Genomic DNA, 14,170 nt, shown 5'->3' with positions numbered 1-14,170 from the left:
AGAGGCTTACATGTCTCTTTTATGGAGACGTATAGGAAAAAAATTAATAGCGTCAGAGAATTACTGACCAGATTTTGTAAGTTTCTTCCTAATTTTTTTCTTTATGCAGACACAATGGCATTCAGTTGATTCTTTCACCTTGTTGCCAGGATAGAGCAAGATTTTATCACCTAGCATTCTCATTTTTGCCGTTTCCCTCTTGCATTGTTATGAGTGCTACTGTACAGTTTATAGTATTAACGTAGCATAATATTTGTCCCTGCCACAAGACATTAGCTTTCAAAATACAAAACAAAGGCTGAAAGATGCATATAAACAGACTGGCAGAAACAGACAAGGAATTAACATGATGAGTATTACTGGTGGGCCTGATAGGTAGTGTTCTGTCGTATATGCAGAGGGATAATAGAGTTGTAAGGAAAGTTTTGAAAGAAAATGAGTTGGTTTTGAGGATATTTATGAGAAACTTCTTTGAAGAAGAAGAAAGTAATTTATATCTTTAGAAGCAGTTCATGGAGGCAGTAATACTAAATCCTTTCAGCTGATACTAAACCGGACAAGACTGGTAGCCTCCTGTGAATGAGACCTCCAAAATTTAAGAACTGTGCATATAAGTTTCTATTGTTGTTCTCCCTTTTTTTAAAGAATATTTACAGAACTACTTTTTACAGATTATAGGTTAAAAAGAAACAAAACCTTTTGCCAGTAGGTTTTAGATGTTGTTCTAGTGTTTTTGTGATCTTTACTTTAGGTCTTTTCTTACTATCCTGAGAAAATAGTAATTGGGTTTCTGCAAAAATATTTCTCTTGTGTTTGCAAAGTCTGCCATCTTTTTGGAGATTTTGGCACATTATCTGATAGAAGTAAAATAAATAACAAAATCACTTTAAAGAGCAAAGTGAAAAAGGCTGAGTGAACTATACACTACCTGAATGTTTTTTTACTGTTAATTATAGATGGAATTGATAGAAATGACAGTTCCAGTTTTAATTCTTTGTCATTCATGTATGTCCCATCATTTTCTGTGTCTTGCTTAGGTGTGAGTTGCACTGAACTCTATTAAAAATACTTATTACGGCTTAGATTCTTTGTGTGGTAATGAAGAAATAGCTGTTCAGGCATTAAGTACTGGAGAATTAGAATACTGTGCCAAGTAAGGCCAGTCTGCTGGAGGCATTTCATGGCGGTAGTGAAACAACAGCATTCAGTGCTGAACCAGTTAACAGTATTGGCACTTCGGGCTTTATAATTAGGCTTTGAAGATAAAAGGGATGTTGCCAAGAGCTAGTAGGCCTAAAATTAAACCGACCAGCTGTGTTTTAGTTTTAGCACATGTGAACGTGACGCAGGTGCATGCTATACCATCTTTCAATTCTTTCTGCACAGCCCACTATGCTCTCTATTAGAATCTTGCTCTTTTACTATTTCTGGAAGCAGGATTCTTGTTATTATGAAGAAAAGGAGATAGTAGATAAACAGATGAAAAATGACATGAGCCCTGGGAAGGCACAATAAACTCTGCTGCATAGACAGTATGGAGGGAGATATAATTGAAAGCTGTTTCCTCTCTCTTCTGCTGAAGCTGCTTAAGAACCTAACATTGTTGGTACGTTACCGAATTATTCCTAAATGGAAAATGCATAAGCAGCTGCAGAACCAGGACTTCTTTCTGCTCCCCTCTGCTTAAATAGCTTTGGTGTCATTAGCACAGGCTTTCTTTTGTGTATTCCCACTCTCTTTCTCTCCCTCTCTTTGTGGAAAAGTAGATCTTCCACTCCCTTGAGTGCAGGAGAACAGCCTCACTGGAAGGATGGAATAAGTTTCCAGTCAAGCATTTAATTACAGCTGTGTGGGATGAAAAGAATCAGGATCTCAATCCTCCTTGTTTTTTTTTTCTGGGGTCTTCTCAGCTCCTTTTATAGGCTATTGTTCAAAAGCTGTAGAGTATTAACTATGTTTATGAATTAATTTCACTGCTGTTGTTTTGGGGACTGAAAGTTTAGCTGCACCCTTACCTATCTCAGGATCATAGGAGTAATTGAGTGCTTGTTTCTTTTATCTTCTCTGAATGTGTGTACAAAAGTCTCCTTATGTGCCTATAACTTAAACGTATACTGATTTCAGATTTCTCTAGGATTAAGTCAAACTTAAGTCATTCAGCATTATCCTCTGAAATTTAGGAGACTGAAGTCAGCCCACCCTCCATCTCAGCTCAGGTCTGTCACCTTAGCACACCTGAAGGTAGCAGTTACTAGTTGGCTTTCTGTAACTTGGAAAGAGAAGAGAAATTGGGTCCTGAAGCCTCAGGTGGACCATTTCCCAGGGGAGCAAGTGAGCTGTTTTGGGAGGAGATTTTAGAGAGCTCATGGGCTGGGGCAGGACTCTGGAGCTGCAGGATCCTCAGCCAGATGGTGGGAGCACCCTGGGAAGGGCAGATTGTGCTCTGAGGATTGCCGTCCTTCCGGAACACAGAGTGAAGCAGAGGTAAGGATCCCCCTGCAGGGAGAGGGGCTGTGGAGGGGAGTGGTTTTTAAACCAGTTTTATTCTTGTGATGTAGTTACTTGGAGAGTCTTCTATTTGAAAGGTGAGTGTTCAGATTTTTATACTAATCAAATTTGTTTTTTTTAGAATTCAAAAAGCCTTGACGTCTCTTATGGGTAAGTCACTCTGGGGGTGACCTCTATGTGAATCCACCCCATGGCATGGCTAAAGTAGACCCTCAAAACAAAAGAGAAAGGAGTTCATACTTTATTTTAAAAAAAGAAAAAGTTTGTGGTTTTTTTCCCTATTAAAAGGAAAAGTAAAAAGTTCTCTGCAGCTAATGTAGCCGTTACTCCAAAAGCCAAGGTTTATAAATAAAGCAAAAATCTTGACCCTCTCACTTCATTGAAGAATTAGGACCTAGAGGAGCTGAAGTTAAAGGGACCTCTGCTCTAGAGCTTGAGCTTTTACTGCCCCTGGAAGTTCAGCAGCAGCTTCAGCTGATCTGGGTCATATTCTCTTTGTGGCTGACCTTCCTGGCTCTATCCGCTCTGTGGAGAGGCAGCTGTGTTTCCTTGCTTAGGTGATAATGCTTTCCTTCCTGCTTGGCTTTGGGCTAACCAGTGTTACAGGAACCGAGAAAGCTGGAGTTACAGTGGTTTGAACTCTCAGTGACTCGTTACCTTCTGGAGTTCATATTCCTCACTGCTCTTATTTCCACTGCTACGTGGCCACTCTTATGCTATTACTTTTTGTGCACATGGCCCTATTTAGATTGAGTGGTGCTATGTTAAAATCAGATATTGTAGAAAAGAATAGTACTAAGCAGGCAAAGTTTTTGAGGTTCTTATTATTAACCCTCACTGAACTGTAATCTGCTGTTTGAGTAAACAGAAGTAAAATATGCCATTCTTCCCAAAGCAGTATGGTGAGGAAACATCTCTGGAGTGTGTATTAATATATGCTTCCTTCACCTTTTACATGCTACTCATGCTAGCTGTCTGTGAAACATGGAACAGGATGACAGTAAGCTGGTGAAGGAAGTGTTATGAATCCAACAGGGTGTGTCCTAAACAGCCTTTACTCTCCCTTATTGTAAGAATGACAGACTTTTCTTTAAACTCTGTGAGACCACAGCTGAGGAAACTGTTCTGGTCATTAAGTAGTATAATTGACTAAGCTTGTCTTTGTTCTGAATTATCTTTCTTTTTTTGAGGAAAGTGATAGAATCCAGAGCAGTCCCTCAAGTACACTGTAGTCAGAGCAGATGCTGGTAACAGTATCATCTTTTTCAATCTGTTTGGGCATGCTGTGAAGATGAATTTCTAACCAGCTGCAGGTGAATAGAATTCAGTTGCTGATGAAAGCATCCACTGCTTGTACATAATTTTGTCTTTGGCTCTTGACATAGATCACCTGTTTTGCATCTGTTTCTTTGATAATGTAATGGGTAAGTACACATTTACGTAGACTATAAACCTCTCACAACTGAGTCCATGTCTTTATTTGTTTGGTATATATCTGGTAGAATTTTCAATAGTACAAAACCAAATTAGCAATGGAACTCCTGCAGAAGTCCAAAGTTTAAAGGGTTGCACTCTTAGAAGGATGGCACATTGCTGGCCTATTCTAGATCTCTACACCGTATCTTGTGCTGACCCTTTAGTAGAAGTTTTCTGGAAGGAACTCTGCGGTTTTTAAAGTAAGTATTTATGAAACTTACTTTGAACTTGGGATTTCATCTTCAGCAGAACTAGCCTTCAGCAGGTAAGTGCATTGGTTTGGAAGCTGGTCCTGACAAAGAATAAAAATAGAGTATTATTTTAAAACCACAGTCTTATGTGAATATCAGACAGCAAAGTTAAAGTCCTTTACAATCTCCCCTGTATTTCCTTTCCTAATAATATCTGTATTGATCCAGTAACACTCTCACCTGGTAGAACTTCATTTTAGGTTTGCTTTTGGACAGTTGCCCAATTATCAAGCAAATATTCAGGCATGACTTCTTTTTTCCTTTTATTTTTCTTTAGGTCTAGCTTCCTTTTTATTTCTCCTCCATCTTACATGTGAACTTGACAAATAATATAGCCAACAGCTGGAAGACATTCCAGAGCATTTTGTCATGCTGCTGATTTTCTCATGGTCTCTTTCAGCTCATCTTTGCTTCTTTGCTTTCAGCACTACACAAAAAAAAATAGAAGTGCCCATTTTCATATGAAGAAATGTGTGACAGATTATTCAGGACAGCCCTCAAACTTAATATATGACACTTTCAAATCATGCTTTCTTTTTTAAAAAAAAGAAACAGCATGTAAAGCATTCTGAAACCGCATGCTGTTCTCTGCCATTTCCAATTTCATTTCTCAGATGTCTGTTTTATCACAGATTGTATTTGGGTTTTGGGATTTGTTATTTAATCAGGAATAACAGCAAGCTAAACAAGTGTGTTGGAGACTGTAGAAATTAAATCGGGGAGGCTTCACTTCCCAGAAACCTTTTAGTTCTTCAGTGTGATATTGATGTAAGCAGTTACTGCAGTTTGCTTTTGTGTGTGTTGCAACATGTACTGTGTGGTTACTATCTGGTATCAGAAAGAACTTGTTTAAGCAACTTCAGAAAATCGAGGAAATGCAGATGCAGACTGCCTGCCTGAACTGAGAAACAGTCACTCTGCTGGAAAAAAGTGCCACTGTTGGATAAATTAATTTCTAATTTATTATTTAATATTTGTCCTACAATAACATTCATTAAGATCTCAGTGTTCCATTGAGCTAACCTGTGTATAAAAGCACGTGAAAATAATGTATATATTTACACAGAAATAATAGTAATGAAATTGAAGTTTAGCTCATTCATCATTCCATGTTTTTCTGTTGTTCTAAACATCATCATGAAGGTGGGACAAGGGAAGCTTTAAAGAGAAAAAGGACAAAAATTTTAGAGCACTGCTTTTTAAACTGCTAGTTTTAAGTAAATTTTTGAGATTACATTTTTTCTTGTGTACTGTCTCTGTGCTGCAAGCAGAATATTTGATCTTCTTAACAGTAGCAATATATCTCCTTATTGTGAACATCCTGAGTATCTAGACTCAAAGCTCTTAACAAATCTAGAACAAAAAATGACTCTTTCAACAGTAATAATATAATGGAACAGCTACATAGATATTTCAAGGTGACAAGAAAAACACAGGGATAGTTGCAACTTGTTAATCATAGAATGAGATTTTTCTAACAGTTTCAGTAGATTAAAGAACTGGCCATTATCATGTTTTATAATACTTTCAATAAATGATTGCCTTGCAGCAGAGTTTATGAATAATTACAAGGTTGTGATATGAAAAACTGGAAAGGCTCTAATGAAGTATGAAGTAGCAAGTATACTTTTCATTGGAATAAATTCTCTTAATTCAGGAGTTTAAGTGTATGTGTATCTTTAAATTGCAGAATATATGGAAACAGGAAATGCAAGTATTTCAGAGGAACGCCCACTGGAATGTGCTGAACATCAGTCTTGCATTTTGTCCCCAGAAGTTCCTCCATCTCCAAAGGCTAAAAGTAAATACATGTACTCTGTGAATACAGAAGCTGTACTGAACTTCTCTTTAATATTAAAATTATATTGCTAACACACTCATGCAAACATACAAAATGAAAAAGACAGGTTAAGAAAGTTATTGAGAAGCTTTTTTCCACCATGAATTACCTATCTTGACTATGTACACTGTAATCCATGTCATATAGGATAGCAAAGAACTGTATTCTCAGAAAGGATGTCACTGATGGATTGCAATGAATTACATTATTTTATCTCAAATATTTTTATTTCACCTTACATGTCTCATAATCAAGTAAAATAAAAGTATACTAGATACGTTGAAATACTCTGCAGGCAGTGTCAACATTGGAGCTAAAGATTGAATTTATTTTATTTTTCCCAGTGAGTACCTCTTCCAGTTGTGTTATGTTTGGATGCCTCTTTCAAAGATCATGTGTGTACTGCTCTTCCATTCATCTCCTAACATATCTTTCACATACTGTGACTATCACTGTTGTCTGCATGTGCTTTCGTCCCATGTTCTGATTCACCCTTTACACACTGCAGCCACTTAAATAGGACATTTTCTGAGTGTGGTGTCGTGCTGCTCTTCCGTGAAAATCATCCTCCTGTGGAACCATACCTGATTTCCGCCTTCTATAATCATCCAAAGTAAATGTGGTTGACTGCTGGCACATAACTAAGCCTCTCTTCTTTGTTTTTATTGTGGTGGGTTTTTTTGTTGTTGTTGTTTTGGGGTGGGTGTGTTTTTTGTTTTTGTTTTTTAAACCCCTTTACAGGGAAAGCTTTCATTCATGAGAAAACTAAGCTTACTGCTGTACACCAGATTATGATCTTCATGGTGATAGTAAACAAATGCTCTGGTTCCATTCGTGTTTCCCCTTGGGACACTTAACAGACATATGGTGTATAAAGATAAGTAGTTTCTCTGAGATTCGTGGAATCATAAAGTCAACTACCCTTAGCAAGTTCTGTCCTGAAATTAAGTAGTAAATATTTTTTAAACATGTTTTACTTCCTAAAGATAAGGTCGTGATCTCACGTTCCTTCTTTCCACATTTAAGGTATAAATAAAACGTGCTAGCTGGCTTTTGCATGTCTATTGTGTAATCTGATTCTAAAGGAAAGAAATTGTACTCAATTGTGCTTCCCATCTGTCTGCCATTCTCTGACAATCTAATTTCAAATAATTTAAACCAAATTTGGAAGAAGGATAGCAGTGTCAATTACTGTTCAGTGACTTTCATGAAAATAGCTGGCTAGATAGAGAAACCTTAATTAGTATCTGTACTGAAAGAAATAGACAAAATTTGTCTTTTATGTATTTGTTCTGGCAGCAATCAGCCAGCCACTTAGCGTACACTTACTCATAGGTCAGTCCACACCCTTGCAGTTCCAATTTTGTCACACAAAAATTCATTGTTGCCCAGTAAGAAATATTGCAAGCCATAAGCAGGAGAACATGGGATTGGGGGCATGAACATAATTCCATAGGAAATAGTAGTACTGTTTTGTTTTAGGGCACTGTATCATGATTTTAGAATAATTTTTAATATTTAGATATTTTACTTCCAATTTTTGTTTGTTATACTTTTAATCTGGAATAATTTCAATTTTCTAATTAAAAAGCAGAATATAAACAAGCCTGATTATATCTTTGTTTAATTTATAAGTTTTGTGCAGTTAATTAACATTGACTGAGCGTAACAAGAATTTTGAATGAAGAATTTCTGTTACTTAGATATTAAAAGCTGATTAGATGCTTTTAATTAACAGCTTCTGTTCTTGGCTCTGAAAATTTCAGTCATAACTGGCCATAGTTGTAGTTTTAAAAATATTTTAGAATGTTTATGCTTACCTAGCATAACAAACAGTGACTATGAAGAAAAATAACACAAAAAGAGCTCTAGACCAAGCAGATATAATCTTATCTGAGACTTCTTTATTTACATGAATGTGCATATATGTATACTGAGCTTAATATACTTACTCCGTTTTTCCATTTCAGCATTTTATTCCCAAAGATGGAGTAAAATGGAATTATCTCTGTACTTTATCAAGTTTGTAATTTAAGTAGTTCAAGTTCTATATTTTTTCAAGACTGTACTTTCCAACAGGATGACTCTTTTAAACCTTATCAAGAGAAGAGGTTTCTTATTTGCCTCTGGAAAAGCTTGACTTTTCACTCACATTTTCATTGCTATGACTGAAGGTAGTTGTGTAATTCATATGCAATAGATTATCAGAAGCTAATGAAATTGTTCATAACAAGTAGCTTTTTACTCTATGGAGATCTTGCTGCTGCCAGTAGGCTATTTGCAGAAACGTTAGCACTCAATGTAATTCTAATGCTTATTACTGCTAGTATTTCTAATAGTGGCTCTCAGTTAGTATAGACATATAAAGCCCATTGTCTTACTATTTGGGTAGATATCTTAACTAAAAATACCTGATAAATTAAGGAGAAAGCATTAAACAATGCAGAATGCACTAAACATGGGTTTCTGATAGACTGCTGTAGGGAGCTATGTTTTAAACTTGAATATCCTCCTAACATTTCATTTAATCCTGGAAAAGTGAGTGAGAATTGTTTATAAAACATAGCTACTTTGATGGGACAGATGTACATTCTTGGAAACTTAGTTCCAATCTACTTACAGTTTATGGAATGTACATACTGTATTAATTGATCACAGCAGCAAATGTGAACCCAATGCAGAGTATGGGACACTGATTTTGTATGTTTGTAGAAACTTTCCTTTCCTGTATTAATTTTACATTCTTGGATAGTTGCTATTCCTAGCCAATTTACAGGGTTAGAAAACAGAGAAAGGGTAAGTGTATATTATAGCTCATCCTAATTAAATGCAATGTATAGCACAATGCAAAAATATGTAGATTACCTCCAATGATTCCCACTCTGGAATGAGATGACATTATTTTTGAGGGGAGATTTTGTGCATGAAGATCACTGTTTAAATGATAAGGCATGGAATATAACAGATACTCAATAAAATTTAAAGAATGTGCTTTTCCTTTTTAGTCATAAATTACCTCTGGTATTCTAATTATTGACTAATGGTTTGTCTGTTTTTAAAGGTGAAGCTGTGACTGGAGAATTATCAAAGCTCTTAGATGAAATCAAATTGTGCCAAGAAAAGGAATACTCTTTTGAAGATCTGTCTCATACAATATCAGACCATTATCTGGACAATTTTAGTAAAGTATCAGAGGAAGAACTTATGACCAGTGGAAGCCAAACCAAGCTTAATGTAGTAAGTAAGCTGGGATACAAAGACAATATATTCAGTTATATCTGCTTTATTTATGGCACATTCAAGAAAGAAATAGTACAAAAGTGAGAACAGTAGAAGTCTAACATAATAATAGAAAAAAATAATTTAGCATGTGCTCCTTACAGATTTAGAATATAATGTTCTTGTTATTTTACGAAGCTATTGCTTACCACACCTCAGAATGGCTTTTTATGGCACTCAATAACATGACCAAAAGTTCAGGTTAGTTATTCTCTTGAGCATGAGGAGTGCAAGGAAGGGTTTTTGGAGAAATCAGTTGAAATCAGTATGCTTAGTACTATACCAAAGACTAAATGTTTGCAGAATCTGATCAGAAGTGCTTCCTGAAAGAAGTGACTAAGCATTTTCAGTTGTGATTCTTACACATTTTATTACTATATAGCTTTCCCAGTAGCCTAATGGTATTAAAGACTGAGTCTCTAATACTGAAAAATGTTGTGGTTGTAATATTTCATCATTTCCAACTACAGTTGAAAATATGACTTCATTATTGATAATCCTGTGAATAAAGTGCTCTAGGATTCATTTTATCTTTACAGTGCAACAAGGCTTTTTTTTTTTTTTGATTGAATTCTCTTCTTCAATAAGTAAGTAAAAAGTAAGTAAATGGGATTGCCCAGGGAATAAAGCACAGAAAAGAGGGAAAATGCTAAATGCTAAATTTCAATTAATGTTGTTCATAAGTTAAGAAAAATTATGTTCTCATATGTAGGGAAAAACACAGCAAGTTAAGGACTTTTATATTCTAGAGAATTTATTATGATTTACATAGACAGAATGAGTTTTGCAAAGATGGTTAGCTGCCCTGAAATGCAGTAGATACTTTGTAAAGCTCTTCTAGATGTTCGAATGGTTAGATACATAACCCGTATTGAAGTCAGACTGAACAAGGTACGGATCCCAATTAAGCACTTTTATACATCTTTCTTGTGTCTCTCTGTATTTAGGTGCTAACTGCTATTTAAATCTGCTCAGCTGCTGTTTTGCAGAAAATGTGATCCATATAATTCTGTCTACTCAGACTGCAATTTTTACAGACCTAAATGAAATTCAATGTGAATAAGAAGTATTCAAACACTAAATCTGTAATTTCTGTGCAGCAAGCAAATACAAAGGTAAATTAGGCAATATATTTTTTGAAGTTTCATCTAGTTGTGTATTGAACTAGATGTGAAAACAAATCTTCAAAAATAGGGACTGTTTAAAGCATGTTGTGGCTTGCTTCTACTAGTGCACCTAGCCTTGTTTTCAAAGAAAACTAGAATCAGGAGGATGAGTACACACTCCCAACATGAAGTCAGGGTGCAGGGCAGAGCACGTTTTCCCCTAGAGTAAACCCAACTATACAGGCCTATATGGAGAGGGCTCTTTTCTGTGATGTGGGATTTTCCTGTTTGATCTGAATCTGTTCAGTTGCTACCTAGCTGCCTTGCATTAAAAAAGGAAGTTGTTCCCAGTTTCGACACAGTCTTTTAGTTTAGCAGATGTGCCTTTCCTTGGTGTGTATGATGAACATGTGTATGATGGTGTGTAAGATGAATGCTGCCAAACTACTCTGGGGGCAGAACCAGCAAGCATGGTGGTGAAAGAAGTGTGACAGTAGGGTGATGACTGAAGAAACTTAAATGAATGTTTATGTATAAGAATGTGGAGATACACAGGGAAAGAGAGAAGTGGAGACATATATAGATATGGAGAGTCAGAAATAGATGCGTCGGATATGTATTAAAGAGAAAGTTTCTTACAGCTTTTCCTGACTTTAGTTTTCTCCTCCCTGGGAAGCTTCTTTAAAAATCTCAATACAGTAAGTGGGATCTTCTCTGCTATTCGTTGTTGACTGTGCCAGCATCAGCTCTGAAGAGGTCTAGAAGTCAGGTCCCTTGTAACGCATCAGATGATGCCATTTCCTGGACAAATTTTGTTTCCAGAGGTGATTAATCATGCAGGCTTTTCTTTTCCTGTAGTCCAGTGATCTGAACAGGTTCCAAAACCCAAGCCATGACACTTCCTGACCCTTCAGGACATTCTGCAAAGAAACTGGCTGCTAGGAGACATGTATGTTTTTTGCATCATACTGTTGTTCAGAGAAATAAGAGGCCAAGATGGAGGAATTTCTGTTTGGAACAGTAGCTTATGGGTCAATAACTTAACAAGTTGGAGCAAGGAGCGTCAGGAGCCACCTTCCGAGGCTAGCATGGGCATGTGAAAGAGAAAGCATTAGGAAGCAGAGTGTGTTTCAAAGTGTTTTCTTTTTTTTTAACAACTAATTCCTTTGAAGAAGGCCATATTACCTGTCATAATAGTGCTCTAGCAAAATAAGGTTTAGATTGATTCAGGACTGCAGGAGGGAGTCTCTGTCTGTCTGGGATCCACAGCCTGGAGTTATCTCCTGAATCTAAGTGCCAGCCTCTTTCTTTCAAAAGAGCAGGATCCGCTGTTTTTATTTAGTGTAAGGGTAGCGGGGATGCCTACTTTTTAATGCAGAAAGTTAAAAACAGTAAAAGGCTTCATCTGGAAAGTGGAAGAGTGGGGTTCAGTTCTCTCTATGGCATAAGACTAGGGCCCTATTCACTAGCAAACTCTGTTCCTTTTCTGGCTTCAGGTGTCTTGCATTGTTTGTTGCTCAGTAATACATCAGCTATTGAATACTACATTTTTGTTTGAAGAAATTGTAGGTTGGAACTCTCTTATATTGAATCCATTCTTCCATTTGCTCAGTTCTTAAACAATTTAGTCATCCAACCACGTAGCAAGTTGTTCTGGTATGTTTGGACTAATGGACTTCCTTCTTTTAATCTAGTTTTGTATTGAAAACGCTACACATTTTATTACTTCATATGTTTCTGTTGACCAGGTGTGAGACGTGTGATGTCAAGGCATTAACAAAACCAGAGGGTTATGTGCTTATAGTACTTTTAAAGTCAGATAGGAAGCAGAGTTTGCTCAGCTCTGAGGTTAGGTGAAACTGAAAAAGAACTTTCTGGATGAAAATTTTTGGGGTTAGTCGTTGTAATCCCAAATTACTAGTTAGCTCTGTATTGACTCTTAAGTTTCCTTTGGACATGAAAAGGCTGAACAGGAAAATTGTAGGATCTTGAGGACTGGAAGGCATGAACATCTGGGAGGGAGAGGGTACAATGGAGCAGAAGTAAAAGAAGAATAAGAATGGACACCACAGTGTAGATGTGAATAGAAACAGATCTGGAGATGAGTAAAAATGTCAACACAGGACACTCCCATTCCAAAAGCTTAAAAAGAAACTGGGAAAATTTTTGGGTTCTGGAAAAGCAGGTGATATTAGATTCTTGAGTGAGGAGAGCAATTAATGAAGAGGATGAAAACTGTGAATGCTTGTTTGCTGAATAACACAAAGTCAGATGAGAATAAGTTAACATGGTCTTTTGTTTGAAGAGTGTATTATAAAGAATAAACTAAAGAAAGTCAAGTTAAAGCTACACTGGAAACTTTATAATTTCAGTGCTTGATTTTGCAACTCTGACTGTGTTTCAGTGTACTTTTGATGTGCTTTCATATAAAATATTAATTCTATATTTCTTAGTCTATCTTCACCAGTCTTTAAAACATGTACATTATGAGATAACAGACAACAACCCCCTGTTCATTGTCTCCACAAAATTAAAGGCCACATTGAACATAACTTTGCAACTGGAAATGTGGGTTATAATGTTACTTCAGAGAAAGCTCCAAAAAGGCATTTATACACCTAGACATCATTTCAGTAGCAATTGCCCCTTTTTCTCTAAGGCTTGTGCACTGGGTGAGGCTGATGGTGGATTCATAGATTTTTACTCCCAGTTCCTAGGACCCATTTTGGTCATTGTGACTTGAATACACTCTTTAGTTCTCCTGTGTATGCAAAGACATGGAAAGCCCTGATAGCTGCTGCACAGGCAAGCTGGGGAAACTTTATACTTGTGTATTGTTCAGTGCTGACATAGTACAGTTTTTCTGTTTCCTAAATACAAAAATTGCATTCCAAATAACTAGGATTTGATTGTTCAGCAAGTCAGAAAACAAGCTGAACTTCAAAACATGTTCCAGAAAATGAGGTGGAAAAAGATGTAGGAAAATCCTTGATTGTATTACAGTTTAGTTAATTTAGGTGTTTCTTTTAAAAAAAGTAAGCTGTCTTAAGTATGATTGCTAGCAAAATCAGCTTTTGACAATAACTTACAGTAGTTTCAGTTTAAAAGAAAAAAAAAATTATTTTCCAATAGATGGCAGTCTGACTCAGTAATTCCAAGAACAAAAGCAGCCATCTTATGTAAGACTTTTCCAACTTTATTTCATTGCTACATTAAAATAATGCATTTTTAACACAGTTGATGATGTAAACTACTTGAAAACACACACCTGTAATTCTTGTAAGAGGAAAATTTATTGAACATCATAGTATACATTTAAACTACAACTAAAATATCAGAGCTAAGTTAGAGATGTATTACAACACAGAAGTTACACATTGAGTGTGTATTCAAACAATCTGTGTGAATTCAAGAGCAAGTAAGAAAATTTAAATAGATATAACTTGCAAAGCAGGGATCCAGAAAAATTGTGTCGGGGAAACGAACAGAAGAATGTCAAAGCGTATGTTGTGAGGAATCTTCCTGAGCTTCTGCAAGTAAATTGTTTTAATTTAGATTCCTCTGTCTTTGGAGTACTAACACCATTACTGGTTTCTTTTCAGGTTTGATGTTCCCGTGTATGTATTCATGTGAGAACAAGTTATTCTAAATGAAATATTAAAACCAGAAATATGCTGTATTTATTGCAATGTATTTCCTCATTGTGTTTC

General features: G+C 36.2%; 1 protein-coding gene across 6 annotated transcripts in view; it reads left to right on the top strand.

Annotated features, from left to right (window-relative positions):
• Window positions 1-14,170, top strand: part of ANKS1B (ankyrin repeat and sterile alpha motif domain containing 1B) — a 476,662-nt gene that overhangs the window by 93,831 nt on the left and 368,661 nt on the right. For all 6 annotated transcript variants that reach the window (XM_086610938.1, XM_086610942.1, XM_086610943.1 and 3 more), the window contains exons 7-8: window positions 5,926-6,036; window positions 9,137-9,312. In XM_086610938.1, the coding sequence (XP_086467064.1) occupies window positions 5,926-6,036; window positions 9,137-9,312 (287 nt within the window). The remainder of the gene's footprint in view (window positions 1-5,925; window positions 6,037-9,136; window positions 9,313-14,170) is intronic.

The sequence above is a fragment of the Tauraco erythrolophus genome, chromosome 4 (assembly GCF_009769465.1).
Source record: "Tauraco erythrolophus isolate bTauEry1 chromosome 4, bTauEry1.pri, whole genome shotgun sequence".
Taxonomy (NCBI): domain Eukaryota; kingdom Metazoa; phylum Chordata; class Aves; order Musophagiformes; family Musophagidae; genus Tauraco; species Tauraco erythrolophus.
The sequence above is the reverse complement of the archived record's forward strand: the minus strand, read 5'-3'. Positions and strand labels throughout refer to the sequence as shown.